Raw genomic sequence first — 19,975 nt, 5'->3', positions numbered from 1 at the left:
GTGTGTCTGTGTGTGTGTGTGTGTGTGTGTGTGTGTGTGTATGCATGTGAGAATGTGTGTGTGTCTGTGTGTGTGTGTGTGCGCACGTTCAAGGTTCAAGGTTCAAGGTTTTTTATTTGTCACATGCATAGTTAAACAAGTATAACACACAGTGAAATGTAGCCTGACACGCTCCTCGACATGTGCAAAAATTGGGGGGGGGGGGTGTAGAGGAAGAACATTATATATATATATATATATATATATATATATATATATATATATATATATATATATAGTATATACATTGGGTGAATGTGCAGTAGTAGCAGCAAGCAGGTGAATTCTGTACATTAATATGAATAGATATCTGACTATTTTACAGGATAGACAATATAAACATATTTAAAATTAAAGGAATTGAAATGTACTTTGTGCCTTGGTTTAGTGTCTGGAAGAGTCCTGTCTCAGTCAATTATAGATGATGTGAGAGGGCGGGTGTGTGTGTTTAGGGCACGGATGGCTTGGGGATAGAAGCTCCTCTTGAGTCTCTCTGTCCTTGCCCGGAAGATGCTGAACCTTCTACCAGATTGCAGAAGTTGGAACAGTTTGTTGCCAGGATGGGACGGGTCCTTCAGTATCTGCGCTGCTCTAGTCCGGCATCTCCTGGTGTAGGTGTCCTGAAGCGGGGGGAGAGCAATCCTGCAGCAGCGTTCTGCTGTACGGATCACTCTCTGGAGAGCTTTTTGGTCCTTCACACAGCTGTTCCCAAACCACGATGTCATGTTCTGTGTGAGGATGCTCTCCACAGCGCCTGTATAGAAAATCCTGAGGATCTTTGGAGAGACCCTGAACTTCCTCAGTTGTCGTAGGTGATACAGGCGCTGCCTAGCCTTTTTGGTCTGGACCTGAATGTGGGCAGCCCATGTCAGGTCTGAGGAGATGTGGACACCAAGATACTTGAAGGACTGCACCCTCTCCACTGGAGCTCCATTGATGATAATGGGCTTGTAGTCTCTGTGCTGACCCCCTTCTACGTGACGTCCTGATCACAACTGTTTCAAACAACATCATGGTCATAAAGAGGGTAACCTGCCTCTTCCCGCTCCACCACAACCACCCACACATGCAGGGCCTTGGAGTAGGGGTATGTCACCAGGGTGCAGAGGAGGCTACCCCCCCGTCCCCTTCTGGCTGCCTCTGCCTCAATTTTATCCCACAACTTAGACATTCACATTACTCACACTCTCATTACACATACAGTGGGGCAAAAAAGTATTTAGTCAGCCACCGATTGTGCAAGTTCCCCCACCTAAAATAAGTATTTGGTCAATAACAAAAATACAACTCAATACTTTGTAACATAACCTTTGTTGGCAATAACAGAGGTCAAACGTTTACTATAGGTCTTTACCAGGTTTGCACACACAGTAGCTGGTATTTTGGCCCATTCCTCCATGCAGATCTTCTCGAGAGCAGTGATGTTTTGGGGCTGTCGCCGAGCAACACGGACTTTCAACTCCCGCCACAGATTTTCTATGGGGTTGAGGTCTGGAGACTGGCTAGGCCACTCCAGGACTTTCAAATGCTTCTTACGGAGCCACTCCTTTGTTGCCCGGGCGGTGTGTTTTGGATCATTGTCATGTTGGAAGACCCAGCCTCGTTTCATCTTCAAAGTTCTCACTGATGGAAGGAGGTTTTGGCTCAAAATCTCACGATACATGGCCCCATTCATTCTGTCCTTAACACGGATCAGTCGTCCTGTCCCCTTGGCAGAAAAACAGCCCCATAGCATGATGTTTCCACCCCCATGCTTCACAGTAGGTATGGTGTTCTTGGGATGCAACTCAGTATTCTTCTTCCTCCAAACACGACGAGTTGAGTTTATACCAAAAAGTTCTACTTTGGTTTCATCTGACCACATGACATTCTCCCAATCCTCTGCTGTATCATCCATGTGCTCTCTGGCAAACTTCAGACGGGCCTGGACATGCACTGGCTTCAGCAGCGGAACACGTCTGGCACTGCGGGATTTGATTCCCTGCCGTTGTAGTGTGTTACTGACGGTGACCTTTGTTACTTTGGTCCCAGCTCTCTGCAGGTCATTCACCAGGTCCCCCCGTGTGGTTCTGGGATCTTTGCTCACCGTTCTCATGATCATTTTGACCCCACGGGATGAGATCTTGCGTGGAGCCCCAGATCGAGGGAGATTATCAGTGGTCTTGTATGTCTTCCATTTTCTGATGATTGCTCCCACAGTTGATTTTTTCACACCAAGCTGCTTGCCTATTGTAGATTCACTCTTCCCAGTCTGGTGCAGGTCTACAATACTTTTCCTGGTGTCCTTCGAAAGCTCTTTGGTCTTGGCCATGGCGGAGTTTGGAGTCTGACTGTTTGAGGCTGTGGACAGGTGTCTTTTATACAGATGATGAGTTCAAACAGGTGCCATTCATACAGGTAACGAGTGGGGGACAGAAAAGCTTCTTACAGAAGACGTTACAGGTCTGTGAGAGCCAGAGATTTTCCATGTTTGAGGTGACCAAATACTTATTTTCCACCCTAATTTACGAATAAATTCTTTACAAATCCTACCATGTGGATTCATGGATTTTTTTTTCACATTCTGTCTCTCACAGTTGAAGTGTACCTCTGGTGCGAATTACTGACCTCTGTCATCATTTTAAGTGGGGGAACTTGCACAATCGGTGGCTGACTAAATACTTTTTTGCCCCACTGTACATATAGGATCTTGGGGGTGGGCACGATACACGGAATCCAAGTTACCATCAGGGTGTACACCCCACCCCTGGCGTCGTTGCCCACCTCTCAATTTTAAATACACGTAGACATTGAGGGCTAGCAGGAGGGACTATGCGCTTACCTGCTGCTCTCTGGCAGGTAGCTCCATGCCCTCCTGGGTTTTAATTGCACCTTAGAACACACATGCATCAACACTACAATGAGCAGGTGGAGGGAGGTTTGGAGTCTTCTCTCACCCCCATTCTCTGCGGCCTGCTGGAGCGGGGGGGGGGCTAGGAGGAGGAGTTGGCCGTCCGACTGCGGTCTGGAGTGTGGGGCCTCCCTGCTGCTGCGGAGTCGGGGCGGTCTGCCTCCCCCCACCGCAGGGAAAAGGGTAACACCACCTGGGTCTGGGTGCAGTTCCCCCCTCCAGGGGCAAGGGTACCTAGACCCGGTTCGTAGAGTACGCTTGGGGAGTGTGATCGTGTGTACAGCGTCTCTTTATGTCTGTCTCCACGTTGGTTGAGTGTGGAGTAAGTGCATATGAGAGCATGAGGGTGGGAATGGATGTTTGTGTCTGTGTGTGCCTGTATGTCTGTGTCTATATGTCAGGTTGGGTGTCAGGCGCCACCTCTCTGGGGACATCTCAGGCCCTCCAAGGTTTGGAGGCCTATCTCCCCCCACCACCACTTCCCCTGCCAGTGGCGGACTCCCTCAGACATCGGTGCGTTGGTGGTTCTTTGTGTCTGGGGGTGGGCGTCCAGGTACACACCGGCTCACTCCTTGGCGGCCGCTTATCGGGGCCTGGAGCCTGGGGCTCGCTCGGGCCACTTTGGAGGTGGGGTGCCCCCGGCCTCTCGGCCTGGGGCTCGGTCACTCAGGCACGGCTGGCTGCCGGCGGAGCTCACGGGCGCGTCACTGCAACTCCCCCTGGCTTCTGCTCCGTGGCTGCTGAGTGAGCCCTCATCTGGGACTCTCCTCAGCTCTTTCTGGGACAGTGGCGCGGCTGCCCCTCTGTTGGTCTTCCTTGGTCTCTTGTGTTCTGGGGGCCTCTGGATGTCTGGAGCTTTGATCTCCTCCATACCTGCTTCATGCCCTGGAGGACGGGGCTGTGGCCCCCCCACACCCTCTAGCAGATCATTACATGAAGGAACCTTTTAAAAAACAAAAAACAAGCGCGTCCATGCTCACAGGTGTACACACGGGTGATCACACCCACAAACTACACCCTTTTTGGCTCCTACCTCAAAGCACACTGTGTTCTGTTGATCTTACGTGCTGCACAATAATGTTTAATATTTAGTATTTACTGTCATATTCCCATATATCATTGTGATGTTGTTTATTCTATTACTCTTGTTCTCTTCTGCTTGTTTTCTTTTTCTTTCTCAGCAGGTGATCCAGGTGATTGATATATGCATTTTTTTTATTTAATTTTTTTTCTCTGCCCGTTCTGTTGGTTTTTGTTTTTTGCCCTTCTCCCCCGTCCCTCTTCTCAGCTGTTTCTCTTTCCCTCTTTCTTTCTCCCCTTCTTTCCCCCAGTCAAGTCTGTCCCGTATTCAGCAAGTGAAAATAAAATAAACAATAAAAGGTGAATCAAATGGACCATTACGGCAAGGCTGGGATGGTCAATTTGGTAAAGTAAATCCGTTGGGCATCTTTCTTTGCCTTTAGACAACAATTCTGATGCAAAAGAGCCAAACGGGACAGGCAAGGAAAAAAAAAACAACAAAAAAAACCCCCAAACAATTCACTTTAACAAAAGCCTTACTTTTTCATTGGTCTTTTTTACCATCAAAATAAAGCAGGATCTGTAAGTTGGGACAGATACTTAAAAATGGATTTGCTGGTTAAAATATAAAAAAAAAAAACGCCCAGCACTCCTGTAAAGTCCCATATTTGATCACACAGTAATAAATAACAAACAAACAAAAAATCTTAGTCACAAACATGGATTAAATGATATTTTCATTCAGCTGCTGGACTGACCAAGTACAGCAAGTTGTATCACAAAAAAACTAAACTTTGGAGAGCAGACACACTCTGGGGTCGGACTCAAACCCAGGACGTTTCAGCTGTAAGGCTGAGTGGGTGGGTGCTGCTCAACCCATCTGGTTCTCAGTGTCCCAGTATTCTCACTGGTTTGTGATCCTCAGTGAGCCTGTCAATACTACTACTACTACTACTACTAATAATAATAATACATTTTATTTATAGGCACCTTTAAGACCCTCAATAATGTGTTAGTCCCCATAGGGAAATTGCTCCTCTGCATTTAACCCATTTACCCAGTGAAGCAGTGGGCAGCCATTGAATGCTGAGCAACGTATAAATGGACTAAGACAGAGTCAGTTGTATGCAATACTGAATAGATGGGTTTGAGACGTGATTTAAAAGTGGTGAGAGAGTTTGTGGTCTGGAGATCTGGTGGAAGTGCATCCAGTGTTTTATTGCCATTAAGTTTTAGAAAGTTGTTAGTGCTGAGTTAAACCAGAGCTTGATTTCACTGTCAATGACATAAATCCATCGAGGATTAGGGATTTAAAGCACTCAGGCTCAGCACGATTCACTGTTCTAATCACGTTAATGCCTTTAACTTGCTTTGCTGTTTAGACTTCAGAGATGCAGCGATGTCTCCTGCTTTATGACAGCAGCAATAACACTTCTGGGTTAGGTGGAGCACTTTTAAATTGTTGGGGCTGTGATTCAACATTTTTCTCTGCATAGTCACATGTAGATGTTTCACATCTAGTCAGACTTTCCTATTGGTCTGAATTCCTCTGCAGCTCCCTGTAGGCTGGTTTCTTTTGTTCGTTCAGATCAACACTTCATACTGTGCATAGTTCTTGAACTGTAACATGAACTCTGGAAGATTCAATAAATGTGTGTAAAGACACTTTCACCATGTTACAAAAGTACTGCTTATCTACTTCATCCTGTCTGCGTTTCCTCAAATTCATCATGGAGTAGGCACATCCTGGAGCGTGCATCAACATTAGACAAGTGGGAAGAATCAATCGAAAGTGGCTCGAACAGTGTCAGAGAGGTTTGTGGGTTTTTTCTCATCTGGCTTAAGAGCAGTGCTGGTACTCAAAACACATGATCTGAAAGCAAAGTAAGCAGCAGCTCCAGAAATACCAGCAGCAGTCTTTCCCACACCTTTCTATCAACAACACTTCTTTGTCCACTAAGCCGTTAAAACAGCTTTACTCTCTTCATCAGAGACCAGGGGGACGCACTTGCATTCCTCATCCAGCCAGGTACTGTGTGTGAAATTTTGAGGTGAGAAATGAATTTAATCCATTTTTGGAATTGGGCTATAATATGACAAAATGTGGAACGAGTGGAGTCCTGTAAACTCTGGATGCACCGTGTATATGAGGCTCTGCAAATGAGCAGAATGCTGTTTAGCTGTGGAAATCAGGCGTAGCACACCTGGAGCAGAAAGCAGCTCTCTTTCATGAAGAGGTCAAAAGGTCAGTGGGCGTAACAGTGTTAGTGTCTGATTGTCTACATTGGTCTTCACAAGACACTCCAAAAATAAATATGATAAATTGCTCGTTGTTTTTTAATTTAGATCCACTCGTAATAAATAAAAGCTGTAGTGTTCAAAATATTTCTGTAATCACAAGGCTCCGCCCATTTTACTGAGGTCCATCCGTAATCAGAGTCCTGACATCGCATCTGAGCTGGAGTGTTGGAAAACTACTGTAAACCAGTGAACCAGAGAAAGCATCTCAGTTAGAAGTAAAAGTAACCAGACCAGTTGGCCTGTGTGTCTAACCAGTAAGTCATACTTTCACTTATCAGGCTGCTTATGAAGAAACAAAAGTGAAAAGCTTTTCCTGAAGCCTGTGTTGCTCAGTCAGCTGTGCCAGTGTGTGTCAGTGTGCGACTGTGTGTGTGAAGCAGGATGGAGGGATCCAAGTGTCCACCGGTGATTGTGGAGGGGGACTGGACTCCGGCTCAGACCAAAGCCCTGAAGAACAAACTGCAAATTTACTTCATGAGCAGGAAGAAGTCGGGCGGGGGAGACTGCCGGGTGGAGGCGGAGGAAGGAGCACCGAGGGCGGCTGTTTACTTCAACTCAGTGGAGGGTGAGAGTCTGCTTCATGGGTTAATATTTTATATCCTCATATCTGTCTGGTTGCTGGAGTCTTTTAGAAATGTGTATTTACAGCCAGGAAATGATCCCACAGCAGCAGTTTGATTGGATTAGAACAAACTGCAGATTTACAGCTTCAAACAGCTGATTTTTAAAAGTGTGTGAGCTTGTATTCATGTCTTTATGGGGACCAACAATTGGAAGTTTACTTTGCTTGTGGGGACCAAAATCCTGGTCCACACAAGTTTGAAGGCCTTCCTGAGACTCAAAATGTGGTTTTAGTGTTACGGTTACAATTGGGTTACGGTTAGGTTTAAGGTCAGGGTTAGGCATTCATTTTCCATGGTTAGGGTTAGGGGCTAGGCAAAGCATTATGTCCATTACATGTCCCTACAAGATATGAATACCTGTGTGTTTGATTTGCTGTGATTTCAGCGAGAGAGCGAGTCCTTGCGAGGAAGGATCATGTGATCACCCTGGACAGTCAAACCATTCAGTTATGGCTGAGCTCAGCAGCAGTAAGTCCAGTTTAACAGGTTTCATGTGGATTTTTCCTCACTCAACTGCATATTTTCTGCTGATATCATGGCTCTTTGTGTGTTTTGTACGTTGCCGTATGATGGGGTGTGGCTCCTCTGAGCTCCAATAATAACCAGCGTGACTGGCAAGATGATGTCATGTGTTCGTTGGGGTTAAATCTCCCACTTTACACTCTCCTCCCAAAGATTTAGTGATGTTCGATTCATGAATGAATCATTCAGTACTCGAGAATCACTTCACTGACTCGTGAATCATGATTCACAAGCGCAACTGACTCACTGACTCATCCCTGTTGCTGTTAGCAAACTAATTCCATTAGTAGAAATATATCTAGCTTATAATTAAAATTGTGGGGGGAAAAACAACAGCCAGTTTATTGACAAAAACATTCCTGCTTTGAACTGGAAGAAAAAACCCTGAGTAGAAGCTCACATCAAGACAATAGCTCCTCGGTTCACAGTAGCATCGCTCAGCTAGCATTCTAACAGCGCATTTGAGTTATTCACCCCCTCCCTCCTGTGCTGAATCATAGCGTAAGGCGAATCACTCACCCCCTCCCTCCTGGCTCACAGCTTCTTCTTCGTCTTCTTGGTTGGCAACCAATGTTAAGGCACTTTACCGACCCCTGGCTCACAGCTCCGTGGACATTTAGATGAGAAAATATATATTTGACACATTTAAGAAAAATACTAATAAAATAAAATAAAAATAAATAAAATAAATGTTTCCTTTGGAATTTTTTTGCTCTTTTTTGCTCTAAAGAAAATAGTTGTTTTCTTTTACAATCATTCCTCTTAGCAGTAGGATTTACATTAAAAGAGAAACAAATTAAGTTTGAGTGAAAATATACATTTTTGCACTCTCTGGTCAACTGACTCAGTGACTCAAATGACTCAAGAAACCCGATTCACTTTGGTGAGTGACTCATTAAAACTCGATTCAGTAAAAAGAATCGAATTTACCATCACTACAAAGATTCACAAAATAAACTTTTGCCTTTAATGTCACTAATCGTTCCTCACAGCTACAGCATGTTAACACTGGACTGTTTAGAAAGAAAGTCACATGCGTCGTGTAATGTGATGTTAGAAATGCTAATCAGAGACAGATCAGAGTTTGCACAGGAGCAAACTTCGGATTTTTAACTTTTGCTTAGACAACAGAAGCAATCTGAGGATTTCAATTACACATTTTCACATTTAATATATTCGATAAAGTAGTTAGATATCACATTTATGAAAGAAAAAAAAAGTTCTCTTATTGTATAAAGTGATATAAAGTAAAGTAACAAAGTCCTGAAGCTGGATATGGGCTCAGTTTCTGTGAGACGACGGCCTCATGCAGCACCAGTTCTCCTTCATGGTGTAAACTTCTAAAAATGAAATAGATGCTTATTTGGCGTTTCCTGTTTCCTCTCTGCTCCACACTGAACTTCACTGCTCTCCACGTTCCTCCTGACTCCATCATAACTCTACTCAAATGTGATTGTAAAGCACTTTCAAAGTTCTTGCTTTTTTTTAAAATTTAATTTAATTTAATTTAATTTAAGTTATCTGTATTACATTTCTCTGTTCATCACTTTGGCCAACACTTGATGTCTTTTAAATGTGCTATATATAAAGATGACTTGACTTTAAATTTCACTTCCACTTCAACAGGTGGCAGATTTTTATTTTTTTATTTACTTTCATTGAAACAAATTGTGAGTTCATAAAAGTGGATCCACCAGAATCTCAAGAAAGAAACATAGAGTATGAGTAGCTGTTAAAACAAACTGTTCAGGTTTTCTGATGAGTTTATCATTCACTCAGTGAACAGCAATAAAACATTCAGCTCACGCTCACATGTGTCAGTCAGGTCATGTGATGATATATAGACTATTCACCCATACAGGAATTTTTTTTAATCAGGCTATTGCTGCTGTCTGTTATTTATATTTATACTCTTTGTGAATGTTTCTGCAGCATTTAAACTGTGCTGTTTGCTGAGCTCAGTGGTCTAATAATGAAGCTATTCTTTTTTTAATTGTTTTTTCAAGAAATAAAAAGTTTAAAACTCAAAAAAGTTTGAAATGTGCAATGCTTGAAATGCTTGTTAAACTGAATGCAGACATACTTTTAGATTAAATCTTATTTTTGTTTTTTCTCAGAGCCCAACAAGCAGTGACGATGTCTCAGGTAAATCCTCCTCTCAGCTTGTCTCCTTTGTTTTCATCATCACAGTTTTTTTTTCAACCTCTTCTTCATGTGAAACAAGCTACAGTGAGTGTTTGTGGTACTGAATGAAGATTTTACTGGACTTAAAGTTGAAGCACATTCACATCACAAACTGATCTGTCAACATGTCAGATCAGTTTGTTAAACATGTTCTTCATTTGACTGATTATTCATCGTTTCTATGAAGAAAAACAATGAGATCAAATTTAAATCAGTTTGATGTGTTCAAGCTTCATCTGAGCTTTTCTCTGAGCTCCTGTGGTTCAATGTGTTCATGTTTGCTGATCATTACTCTAAACTGGACAAACTGGATCCTCTTGATTCTCAGACTCATCGACAGACTCAAAGAAGCCTCAGGCTGAATCTGGAAATGTAGCTTCTGCTGCCAACAAAGAGGGTAAAAACAATCTGTTTAAATAAAGAGAGCTCACAAAAAAATACAGAAAGATTCTATTTATACTTTATAAAATCACCAAAAAAAATGGCTTTACTGTAGTTGGTCTTTTCATTGAGTAAACCCTCCCCTTCATCAGCACATGGAGAAGTTTTTTTTTTAAAGCTGTAAAGTGACAAAAACGATTTCCTATATGTTATTATAATTACAAAGTCAAGTCAAGTCAGTGCTGATGAGTCGCTCAGGACTTGTTGATGTAGGCAGCTGCAGCTGGAAGAAGCTTTGCTCTCATGAGGTGCATCCTACTGTTTGAGGTTTATTGAAGTCCTCCTACCAATGATTTTCTACTGTTTACAGAGCACATTTTATTTCTGATGAAAATTTAAACTTTTTTTTCCCCCTTTTAAAGTCTGTGAAGGTTCTCAGTCATCCAGGTCATCGTTACTTTCCTTTTAAAGAGAAATGCTGCTGAAAGTAAAGTTTCAGGAATAACAGGTGAACAAAAGCCTCCTTCCCTCACTGCTCACAGACACTTTCTTTGATCAGGTTTGTGTGTTTCTCTCAGACTCAGAGTCGTCTCAGAGCTGTGCGGTGGTTTTGGAAAACGTCACAGACAACATGTCCACAGATCTGCTCTCCATGCTGGTGGAGAACATCTCTGGGTTGGATGAGAACGGCTACAGCATGGAGAGGATCCTGGAATCCAACAAAGCTGTGGTCACCTTCAGCAGCCCTGCAGGTAGGAAGCAAACAGCTGGACATTTCCACATACACAAACACAACGAGCCAGTACAAGGACAAACATTCAAAATCCCCTTTAGATTAACCTTTGAGTCTAATTTTAAACCTGACTTTATAAAAAATCACATATCTGATCTGGAAAAGTGTAGAGAAGAGCCCATATTCAGATATTTTGTGATTTATGATGGGTCCTCTGTTTTATGTCTAAATATGTTCACCATTCTGTTTGCTGCCACTGCATCTCAACATCTTTGTTGCTTTAGATACAACATAAAGTCGTCTACATACAAAATATGATCACAATATGCAGGACCTGATTTAACATTTTTCTGTGAAGACAGAGCACAGCCATTCCTTCTGTTATTCATTAAAACTGGATTCTAACCTTGAATCAGGATCTATTGCAAAGAACAGAAACAGCGTAAAACCACGCAGGTCTGTCTGTAATAAAATGAAAGAAATTTAGACATATATTGGCAATTAATTCATTTCTGACAACATGTCTATATAACAGTTTACAGCCCAGCTCTTTTCTCTCATCCTCTGAAACTGTTTCAGTCTGAAAGGATTAATCTGGACTATTTTGCAGATGTGGAGAGATTCCTCTCTGTAAGTCAGACCAGCACAAAGATGAAGAAACAAGGACTGACTGCTCGGCCTCTGGAGGCAGCTACAAACATCCGAGTGGAGAGTCCTCCTTTGACTGTGGTAAAAGGTATATATATTTTTAATGCACTTTCACATAGAAAGTTAACTATGCTGCACTGACGGCTAGGCAGAGGTGTAGTCCAACTGAAAAACACCAGAGTGAGTGATTTTTTTTTTCTCAAGTGAAACAATTAAATATTCACAGGTTGAGATTCACTTCTCACTTTTAATGTTTTTCACTCAACAAAGTTTATAAAGACAAAATGTGTGTTTTAAAATTAGTTGCCTTAAAGTGCTTTAAATGACAAGATAAAGACCCTAAAATATTAGAAAGAAAACAGAAAACTCCAACAATCTTACCCCATGAGTCTTGGCTACAGTGGCTACATTTAAAGGAAGAAATCTTCAGCAGAACCAGACTCAGGGAGGTGAGCAAGGGTCAGCACCAGGGGAAAGCACTCTGTTTACATCCAAAAGCTGTATTTCTAACCTGTACTTGGTAAGGAAATCTAAAATCCAAACGTGTCTGTTGTTGTTGTTTTTGAAGGCTGTAAGTTTCGATGATTTTTTTCTAGATGAATCTTACCTCCACCTGAGGTGCCAAATGTATCTGTATTTGTCAGGCCTTGTTGATGAGGGCAGCTGCAGAATGGGGATTTTGCACTGATGGAGTGCATCCTCCTGTCTGATGTTTATTGAAGTCGTCAGCAGCTCTGCTTTAGATGACTTCCTCCTTTACTTATCTTAATGTAGCTTTTAAGGAGCACATTTTATTTCTGATGAAGGATTTAAACTTTTTCCCGTTGGGCCCATCCCGTTTAAAGAAAGAGAAATGCTGCTGAAAGTAAAGTTTTAGGAATAACTGTCACAATCTGCAGAAACTGACTGTATGGAGTGAAGAGGTGGACCCAAGTGGGGACACAGGAAAATCAAACTTGATTTTAACTAAGTGCGAGCCGTTTATTGAAGGCTAGTAAAACAGTACAAAAACTAAGGGCAAAATGGGAAACTAAGTTGTAAACTAAACTGGGTGAGCTAAACAAAAAACAAAAACAAAAAAACAAGAACAAGAACATAAATGTAGAAAACCTGAAACAAGAAGACTTGGCATGAATTCATGGACTTGGAAACATTGCATGATATAAAGAGAATGAACAGACAAGGAAGGAATGGAAACTCAAAGAGTAAATACAAAACGGAGGTGATCAGAGGAAGTGGGAACACACGGGGAAAAAGCTGATATGAATGAACAAGATGCCACAGAGAAAGTGAAACTAATCACATTGAACATGGAAACACCAGACTCCATCCATCCATTTTCTTCCGCTTTATCTGGGACTGGGTCGTGGGGGCAGCAGCCTCAGCAGAGAAGCCCAGGCCAGCTGAGAGATATAATCCCTCCAGCGTGTCCTGGGTCTGTCCCGGGGCCTCCTCTGGGTGGGACATGCCCGGAACACCTCACCCAGGAGGTGTCCAGGAGGCATCCTTGTCAGATGCCTGAACCACCTCCATTGGCTCCTTTCAATGTGGAGGAGCAGCGGCTCTACTCTGAGCTCCTCCCGGATGGCTGAACTTCTCTCCCCATCTCTAAGGGAGAGGCCAGCCACCCTTCAGAGGAAGCTCATTTCCACCGGTTGTATCCACAATCTCATTGTTGGTAGTGACCGAAAGAATGAGGATAGGGACGTAGATCGACCAGTAAATTGAGAGCTTCGCTTTTACGCTCAGCTCTCTTGTCACCACAATGGACCAGTGCAACGTCCGCATCACTGCAGCTGCAGCACAAATCCGTCTGTCGATCTCCGGCTTCCTTCTTCTATCACTCGTGAACAAGACCCAGAGATACTTGAACTCCTCCACTTGGGGCAGGAACTCATCCCCGACCCGGAGTAGGTACTCCACCCTTTTCCGACTGAGGACCATGGCCTCAGATTTGGAGATGCTGATCCTCATTCCTGCTGCTTCACACTGGCTGCGAACCGTTCCAGTGCAAGCTGGAGGCCATCACCCGATGACGCCAACAGAACCACATCATCTGCAAAAAGCAGAAATGAGATTCTGAGGCCACCCAAGTAAAAGCCCTCCGACAATGGGCTGCACCTGGAAATCCTGTCCATAAAAGTTATGAACAGAATCAGTGACAAAGGGCAGCCCTGCTGGAGCTCATCACCCACCGGGAACAAGTCCGACTTGTTGCCGGCTATGCGAACCAAGCTCTTACAACGGTTGTATAGGGATCGAATGTCCCGTAGCAATGGGCCAAACACCCTATACTCCCGCAACACCTCCCACAGGACACCCCGAGGGACACTGTCGAATGCCTTCTCCAAGTCCACAAAACACATGTAGACTGGTTGAGCAAACTCCCATGCACCCTCAAGTATCCTTGAGAGGATAAAGAGCTGGTCCAGTGTTCCGCGACCAGGATGAAAACCGCGTTGTTCCTCCTGTATCCGAGGTTTGACTAGCGGACGAACTCTCCTTTCCAGCACCCTGGCATAGACTTTCCCAAGGAGGCTGAGGAGTGTGATCCCCCTGTAGTTGGAACACACCCTCCGGTTCCCCTTCTTAAAAATGGGGACCACCACACCGGTCTGCCAGTCCACAGGTACTGCCCCTGATCTCCACGCAACATTGTAGAGGTGTGTCAACCAGGACAGCCCTACAACGTCCAGAGCCTTCAGGAACTCGGGGTGGACCTCATCAACACCAGGGGCTCTCCCACCAAGGAGTTGTTTAACTGTGTGGCGTAGGTGTGGTCCCACCCGCGGGTGCAGGGGAGGAGTGATGCAGTGAGCTCAACGGGGCGGTGCTGGAGAGGCAGGTGAGAACAGCTGATGGCGTTTGGAGTGATTCCTTCCCCTTTTTAGTGAGACGGGAGAGGAGCGAAGGTGAAGCTGTGATCAGCTGAGGCCGGAGCTGTCAAAACTACAGACTATCACTACAAACGAAAACTAAAAATAAACTTGGCTTCTGGCAGTAAAGAACTGTGTGTGCGTGTACGTGTATCAGGTGCATTTCACAAACTGCCTCAGTGACCTCGCCCCTGGAAATTGGCGGGTCATTCCCCTCACCCCCAGACTCTGCTTCCTCCTCAGAAGACATGTCAGTGGGATTATGGAGGTCCTCAAAGTATTCCTTCCACCGCCTGACAATTTTCTCTGTCGAAGTCAGCAGCGCTCCGCCAGCACTATACACTGTACAGGTAGAACATCGCTTTCCCCTCCTGAGTCACCTGATGGTTTTTCCAGAATCTCTTTGAGGCAGTCTGAAAGTCTTTTTCCATGGCCTCTCCGAACTCCTCCCACACCAGAGTTTTTGCTTCAGCCACTGCCCGATCCGCATTCTGCTTGGCCTGTCGGTGCCTGTCAGCTGCCTGCAAAGTCCCACAGGCTAACCAAGCCCAATAGGACTCCTCCTTCAGTCTGGTGGCTCCCTTCACCTCTGGTGTGCACCACCACCTTGCGGCCGCAGCTCAGTGCAGCAGCTTCGGCAATGGAGGTGCTCAACATGGTCCATTCGGACTCAATGTCCCCAGTCTCCCTCGGAATGCTGTTAAAGCTCTGCTGGAGGTGTGCGTAGCAAATCTCGCAGACTGGGGCCTCTGCTAGACGTTCCCAGCGCACTCCCATTATACGTTTAGGTGCACCATGTCTATCCAGGGTCCTCCCCCACCACCTGATCCAACTCTCCACCAGGTGGTGATCAGTTGACAGCTCAGCCCCTCTCTTTACCTGAGTGTCCCGAACATATGGTCGCAGGTCTGGTGATATGATTACAAAATCGATCATCAACCTGCGATCTAGAGCGTCCTAGTGTCACGTGCACTTATGGACACTAATCTAACATGATAAACCGACGAGAACACGCACACTATAAATACATACAGAAGGAAAAGGGAACTTGAGATGAGACACGGACATAACTGAGCACAGAACAGAAACATGATGGTTGGGGAGAAACACACGTGACAGAAGGAATGGGTCACAAGGAGAAAACATGCAAACAAGAGGAGGAGATGTGAGACAAAGACATTACTGATATACATGAAGGGCAAAGGAGACTAAAACACAGGGACGAAAACACTAGGGGGATCTAATAAACATTACACTATCATGGCAGCCTAGGCAAAATAGAAATGAGCTTAAGATAACTAAATGAACTTAAACATAAACCAGAAACATCAAAATAAAAGAAAACTCCATACACTGGGTCATATGATCCAACATCCTGGCAATAACAGGCTGAATAAAAGCCTCCTTCCCCCACTGCTGACAGACACTTTCTTTGATCAGGTTTGTGTGTTTCTCTCAGACTCAGAGTCGTCTCAGAGCTGTGCAGTGGTTTTGGAAAACGTCACAGACAACATGTCCACTGATCTGCTCTCCATGCTGGTGGAGAACATCTCTGGGTTGGATGAGAACGGCTACAGCATGGAGAGGATCCTGGAATCCAACAAAGCTGTGGTCACCTTCAGCAGCCCTGCAGGTAGGAAGCAAACAGCTGGATGTTTCCACATACACAAATACAACAAGGCAATACAAGGACGAACATCCAAAATCCCCTTTAGGTTAACCTTTGAGTCTAATTTTAAACCTGACTTTATACAACAGTCATAGATCTGATCTGGAAAGGTGCAGAGAAGAGCCCATATTCAGATATTTTTTCCACACACATTGTGTAGTTGATGAATGGGTCCTCTTTTTGATGTCTAAATATTTAGTACTTTGAGATTTCAGTAATGTAAATGAATGAATGAACACAAATGAGTCAACAGACACAATATTCCTCTTCGAGCAGGGAACTCATCATCTACATATAAAATAAGAACACAACACGTAGGACCTGATTTAATATTTTTCTGTGAACACTACCAGTACAACCATTCCTTCTGTTATTTATTAAAACTGTATTCTAACATTGAATCAGGACCCATTACAAAGAACAGCACATAACAACAGTAGGTCTGTCTCCAATAAATTGAAATTAAGAAATTTAGACATACATTGGGTGCTTCATTTATTTCTGCAAACATGTCTATATAATAGTTTATAGCCCCAGTCTGCTCTCTCATCCTCTGAAACTGTTTCAGTCTGAAAGGATTAATCTGGACTATTTTGCAGATGTGGAGAGATTCCTCTCTGTAAGTCAGAGCAGCACAAAGATGAAGAAACAAGGACTGACTGCTCGGCCTTTGGAGGCAGCTACAAGCATCCGAGTGGAGAGTCCTCCTTTGACTGTGGTAAAAGGTACTAATCTTGTGCTATTTTATATACAGAGATGCAGTTAATTCATTTTCTTAATTACCTGCCAATAGCAGCAACAATTGGCTGCTCAGAATTGAACACATCTGATGAGGAACAAAGGAGCGATTGATGTCAGATGACAATAATATAGTGTAAGCAAAGGTTTTACATGTTTCTGTCTGAAAAAAAAAAGGTAGTTAAAATCTGTTAGAGGATGCCAAAGAAAAATCGATATAATTTTAATGAATAGAAATACATTCCTGATAGATTTGTTGGGGACTGTGTGAGGTCCTGAGGATTGAGACTCAGGTGGAGTGCATCATTTAGCCAGGGGATTATAAAAAAAAAAAAAATTCCACCGGTAATCTGTGTGAAACAGCTGACTTGTAACATTTTCAGCAGAACACAACATTATATAGTGTCAGCTCTTTATTTGTTCATGAGGTAATGAAGTAAGTAAATAAAGTTTATTTATTAAGCGCTTTTCACAGACAGGCAGTCACAAAGCCCTGTACAAAGATTAAAATAAACAGTACAATCAATAGACATTATACACTTCACCTTTTACATTGTGTAAGTTAAATAATGTGAAGAATATAAAATACATAGATTAACAAAAGGCTTGTTTGAACAGAAAAGTAGTGATGTGCGATACCACTGATTTCCTTTCCGATACCAAGTAATATTCAGGGTGGTATCGATGATACTGATCCGATACCGATACTTTGTACAAAATCTTATTTATTGTATCTCAAATTATAGCATCATAATGATTACAGGACATAAGATAACTTGTTCTTATCACTTAATGCAGAGTTCATCATATAGAAATAAAAACAGTGAAGTTGTGCTATTTGAACACCTTGACTGCCTGCAGCACTAAAGGACGTCTGTCCCTCTCCTCTTCAGTTCGCCTCAACATACGCTTGTCATGCACTGTAAAATTGAATTAGTTCACAGAACTCAAAAAAAAAAAAAACTATGTAAACTCGTTGCCTCAAAAAAACCCAAAAAATAATTCAGTAACGTTTTACCTAAGATGATTAAGCTATGGCAACTTACCCATTTTGAGTACACTGTACAGCCTCTTTAGTTCCCAGAACTCAAAACTCAACTAAATGAAAAAACAATTTGTGGTAACCTGAATATGATTAAAAACAATTAACAACACTTTTTGGAATGATGTTAAAATCAGCCCAACTTTTAATTCAATTTTATTTATATAGCGCCAAATCACAACAAAAGTCGCCTCAAGGCGCTTCATAGATACAGAGAAAAACCCAACAATCATATGACCCCCTATGAGCAAGCACTTTGGCGACAGTGGGAAGGAAAAACTCCCTTTTAACAGGAAGAAACCTCCGGCAGAACCAGGCTCAGGGAGGGGCGGGGCCATCTGCTGTGACCGGTTGGGGTGAGAGTATGTATTTTCAAACACAAAGTATAACAGCCAACATACTGGACATTGTTCTGCTGAAGAACAAACAATTATATTGCCATCACTGTTATAATCTTAGAATGAAACAAAGTCTCAGATTTAATTATTCTGAAAAGTTTAGGCCTACCAAAACTTTGTTTTGTACTTACATTACTTATATAACCGAAATAAAATATATTTATTGTTCTGTCACAAGTGCAGTCTCTAATTTAAACAACAAGTTTTTCATTTCAACACAGGAGCTGGAATGTTGTAATATTTTAAGGATGGCTTGTTTCCAGTCCAGGCATTACTGCCTGAATGATTGTCATTGATATAGGTGATCCAAATTTAAGTGCGGAAGAAAGTCTTTAACTTCCCTTAAGTACAGTGGCAGTGGATGTGGGTTGGAGATGCAATGAGCTTGAACCTGCAGGCGACCATCTTCACTGACCACACCATCTGTGACGGAGGACTCATCTCTCCTGTTGTCCTGCAAGCAAAGAATCATATTTTTTGGAACACGAACTTAATTGCTTTCTTAAAACAATTTTTCTGCATTTGGTATAGAACAGACTCCAATTTAGACAATCTTAGGCTCCCTGCCCAGTGGAGAGGTGACATTCTGTCCCACTTGTCAGTCTAGATAGCCCTGACCACCACAAGGCTCAATAGAGCGGGCGAGAACAGCTAACTCCTGGCATGTCGTTTTCAACCCACCTGCGGTCTTTTGCTACTTAGGTTAAACATGATATATCTATATATATATATATATATATATATATATATATATATATATATATATATATATATATATATATATATATATTAGGGGTGCAACGATATTCGTATCGATATTGAACCGTTCGATACAGTGCTTTCGGTTCGGTACGCATATGTATCGAACAATACAATTTTTTAAAAAAAATTTAATTTTTTTTTTTTTTTTTTTTTTTGTCCCGTTTGGATCTATAGCCATCAGAATTGTTGTCTTGAGGCCTAGAAAGATGCCAAGCGGATTTATTTTACCAAGTGGATCATCATATTGGTCCATTTGATTGACCTTTATTATAATTATGAATTTATTTTATTTTCAGTTGCAAACGGGACAGACATGACTGTGGGATAGGACAGGGGGAAAGAATGAAAGAAAGAGGGGAGAGAAAGAAAGAAACCAAAGGGGAGAAAAAAAAAAGAACAATACAAAATTTGTAATTTTTTTATCAACTTTCCTTCTGACGATGCTGTCTGTGTTGAGCGCTCAGTGAATCTGCGTTCAACTACTCCGCCTAGGCTGCACTGTCCAGCGCAGATCCACTGAGCGCTCAACACAGACAGCATCATCAGAAGGAAGAGCGCAGGGCAAGCTAGCGAGACAGAAAGTTAAGCTGTGCTAAATAACCAGGGGTGCACATTCGCTGTCAAAATAAAAAACACTTACAAGGGTTAGGGTTAAATTTAAAAACTGTACTTTTGAGTTAAAATATATATTTATAATTTTAATAAATGACAAATTAAAAAGGCATGAACATTTTTTTTGTATCGAAAAAATATCGAACCGTGACACCAAAGTATCGAACCGAACCGAACCGTGAATTTTGTGTATCGTTGCACCCCTAATATATATATATATATATACACATATATAGTTAGGGCTATGGATTGAAAATACACCCCACCCCTAACGGTTGCACCTCCCGAAAACTTTTGTCTAGGCGCTTATCTCACTTTTTTATTTCAAACAATAAACAGAAAATTTCACAGACATATTTTATAAGGTTTTTAAGGCTGTGGTGTTAATTTTTAAGTAACATGAGCCCAGCGGCAGCAGCAACGCTAACACTAACTAGCTAGCAAGATTATAAACCTGGTGCTAAACTAAGAGAAGCCACAAAATCAGTTTGAATAAGAGTAAACATTTACTCACCAAGTCAGTGTATCAGGTAAAGA

The 19,975-nt window shown here is 42.7% G+C and overlaps 1 protein-coding gene across 3 annotated transcripts in view; it reads left to right on the top strand.

Annotated features, from left to right (window-relative positions):
• Positions 1-6,375: 6,375 nt before the first annotated feature.
• Positions 6,376-19,975, top strand: part of LOC120722444 (protein mono-ADP-ribosyltransferase PARP14-like) — a 32,138-nt gene continuing 18,538 nt past the window's right edge. The window contains exons 1-9 of one of the 3 annotated variants that reach the window (XM_040013442.1): positions 6,376-6,504; positions 6,628-6,815; positions 7,259-7,341; positions 9,513-9,540; positions 9,908-9,976; positions 10,539-10,712; positions 11,304-11,429; positions 15,677-15,850; positions 16,486-16,611. In XM_040013442.1, the coding sequence (XP_039869376.1) occupies positions 6,632-6,815; positions 7,259-7,341; positions 9,513-9,540; positions 9,908-9,976; positions 10,539-10,712; positions 11,304-11,429; positions 15,677-15,850; positions 16,486-16,611 (964 nt within the window). In that variant the 5' untranslated portion in view covers positions 6,376-6,504; positions 6,628-6,631. Of the gene's footprint in view, positions 6,505-6,559; positions 6,816-7,258; positions 7,342-9,512; positions 9,541-9,907; positions 9,977-10,538; positions 10,713-11,303; positions 11,430-15,676; positions 15,851-16,485; positions 16,612-19,975 lie in introns of those variants that run through there. The other 2 variants (XM_040013443.1, XM_040013441.1) reach the window with 2 other exon arrangements.

This window comes from Simochromis diagramma, unplaced genomic scaffold, assembly GCF_900408965.1.
Source record: "Simochromis diagramma unplaced genomic scaffold, fSimDia1.1 OVJJ01000778.1, whole genome shotgun sequence".
Taxonomy (NCBI): domain Eukaryota; kingdom Metazoa; phylum Chordata; class Actinopteri; order Cichliformes; family Cichlidae; genus Simochromis; species Simochromis diagramma.
The sequence above is the reverse complement of the archived record's forward strand: the minus strand, read 5'-3'. Positions and strand labels throughout refer to the sequence as shown.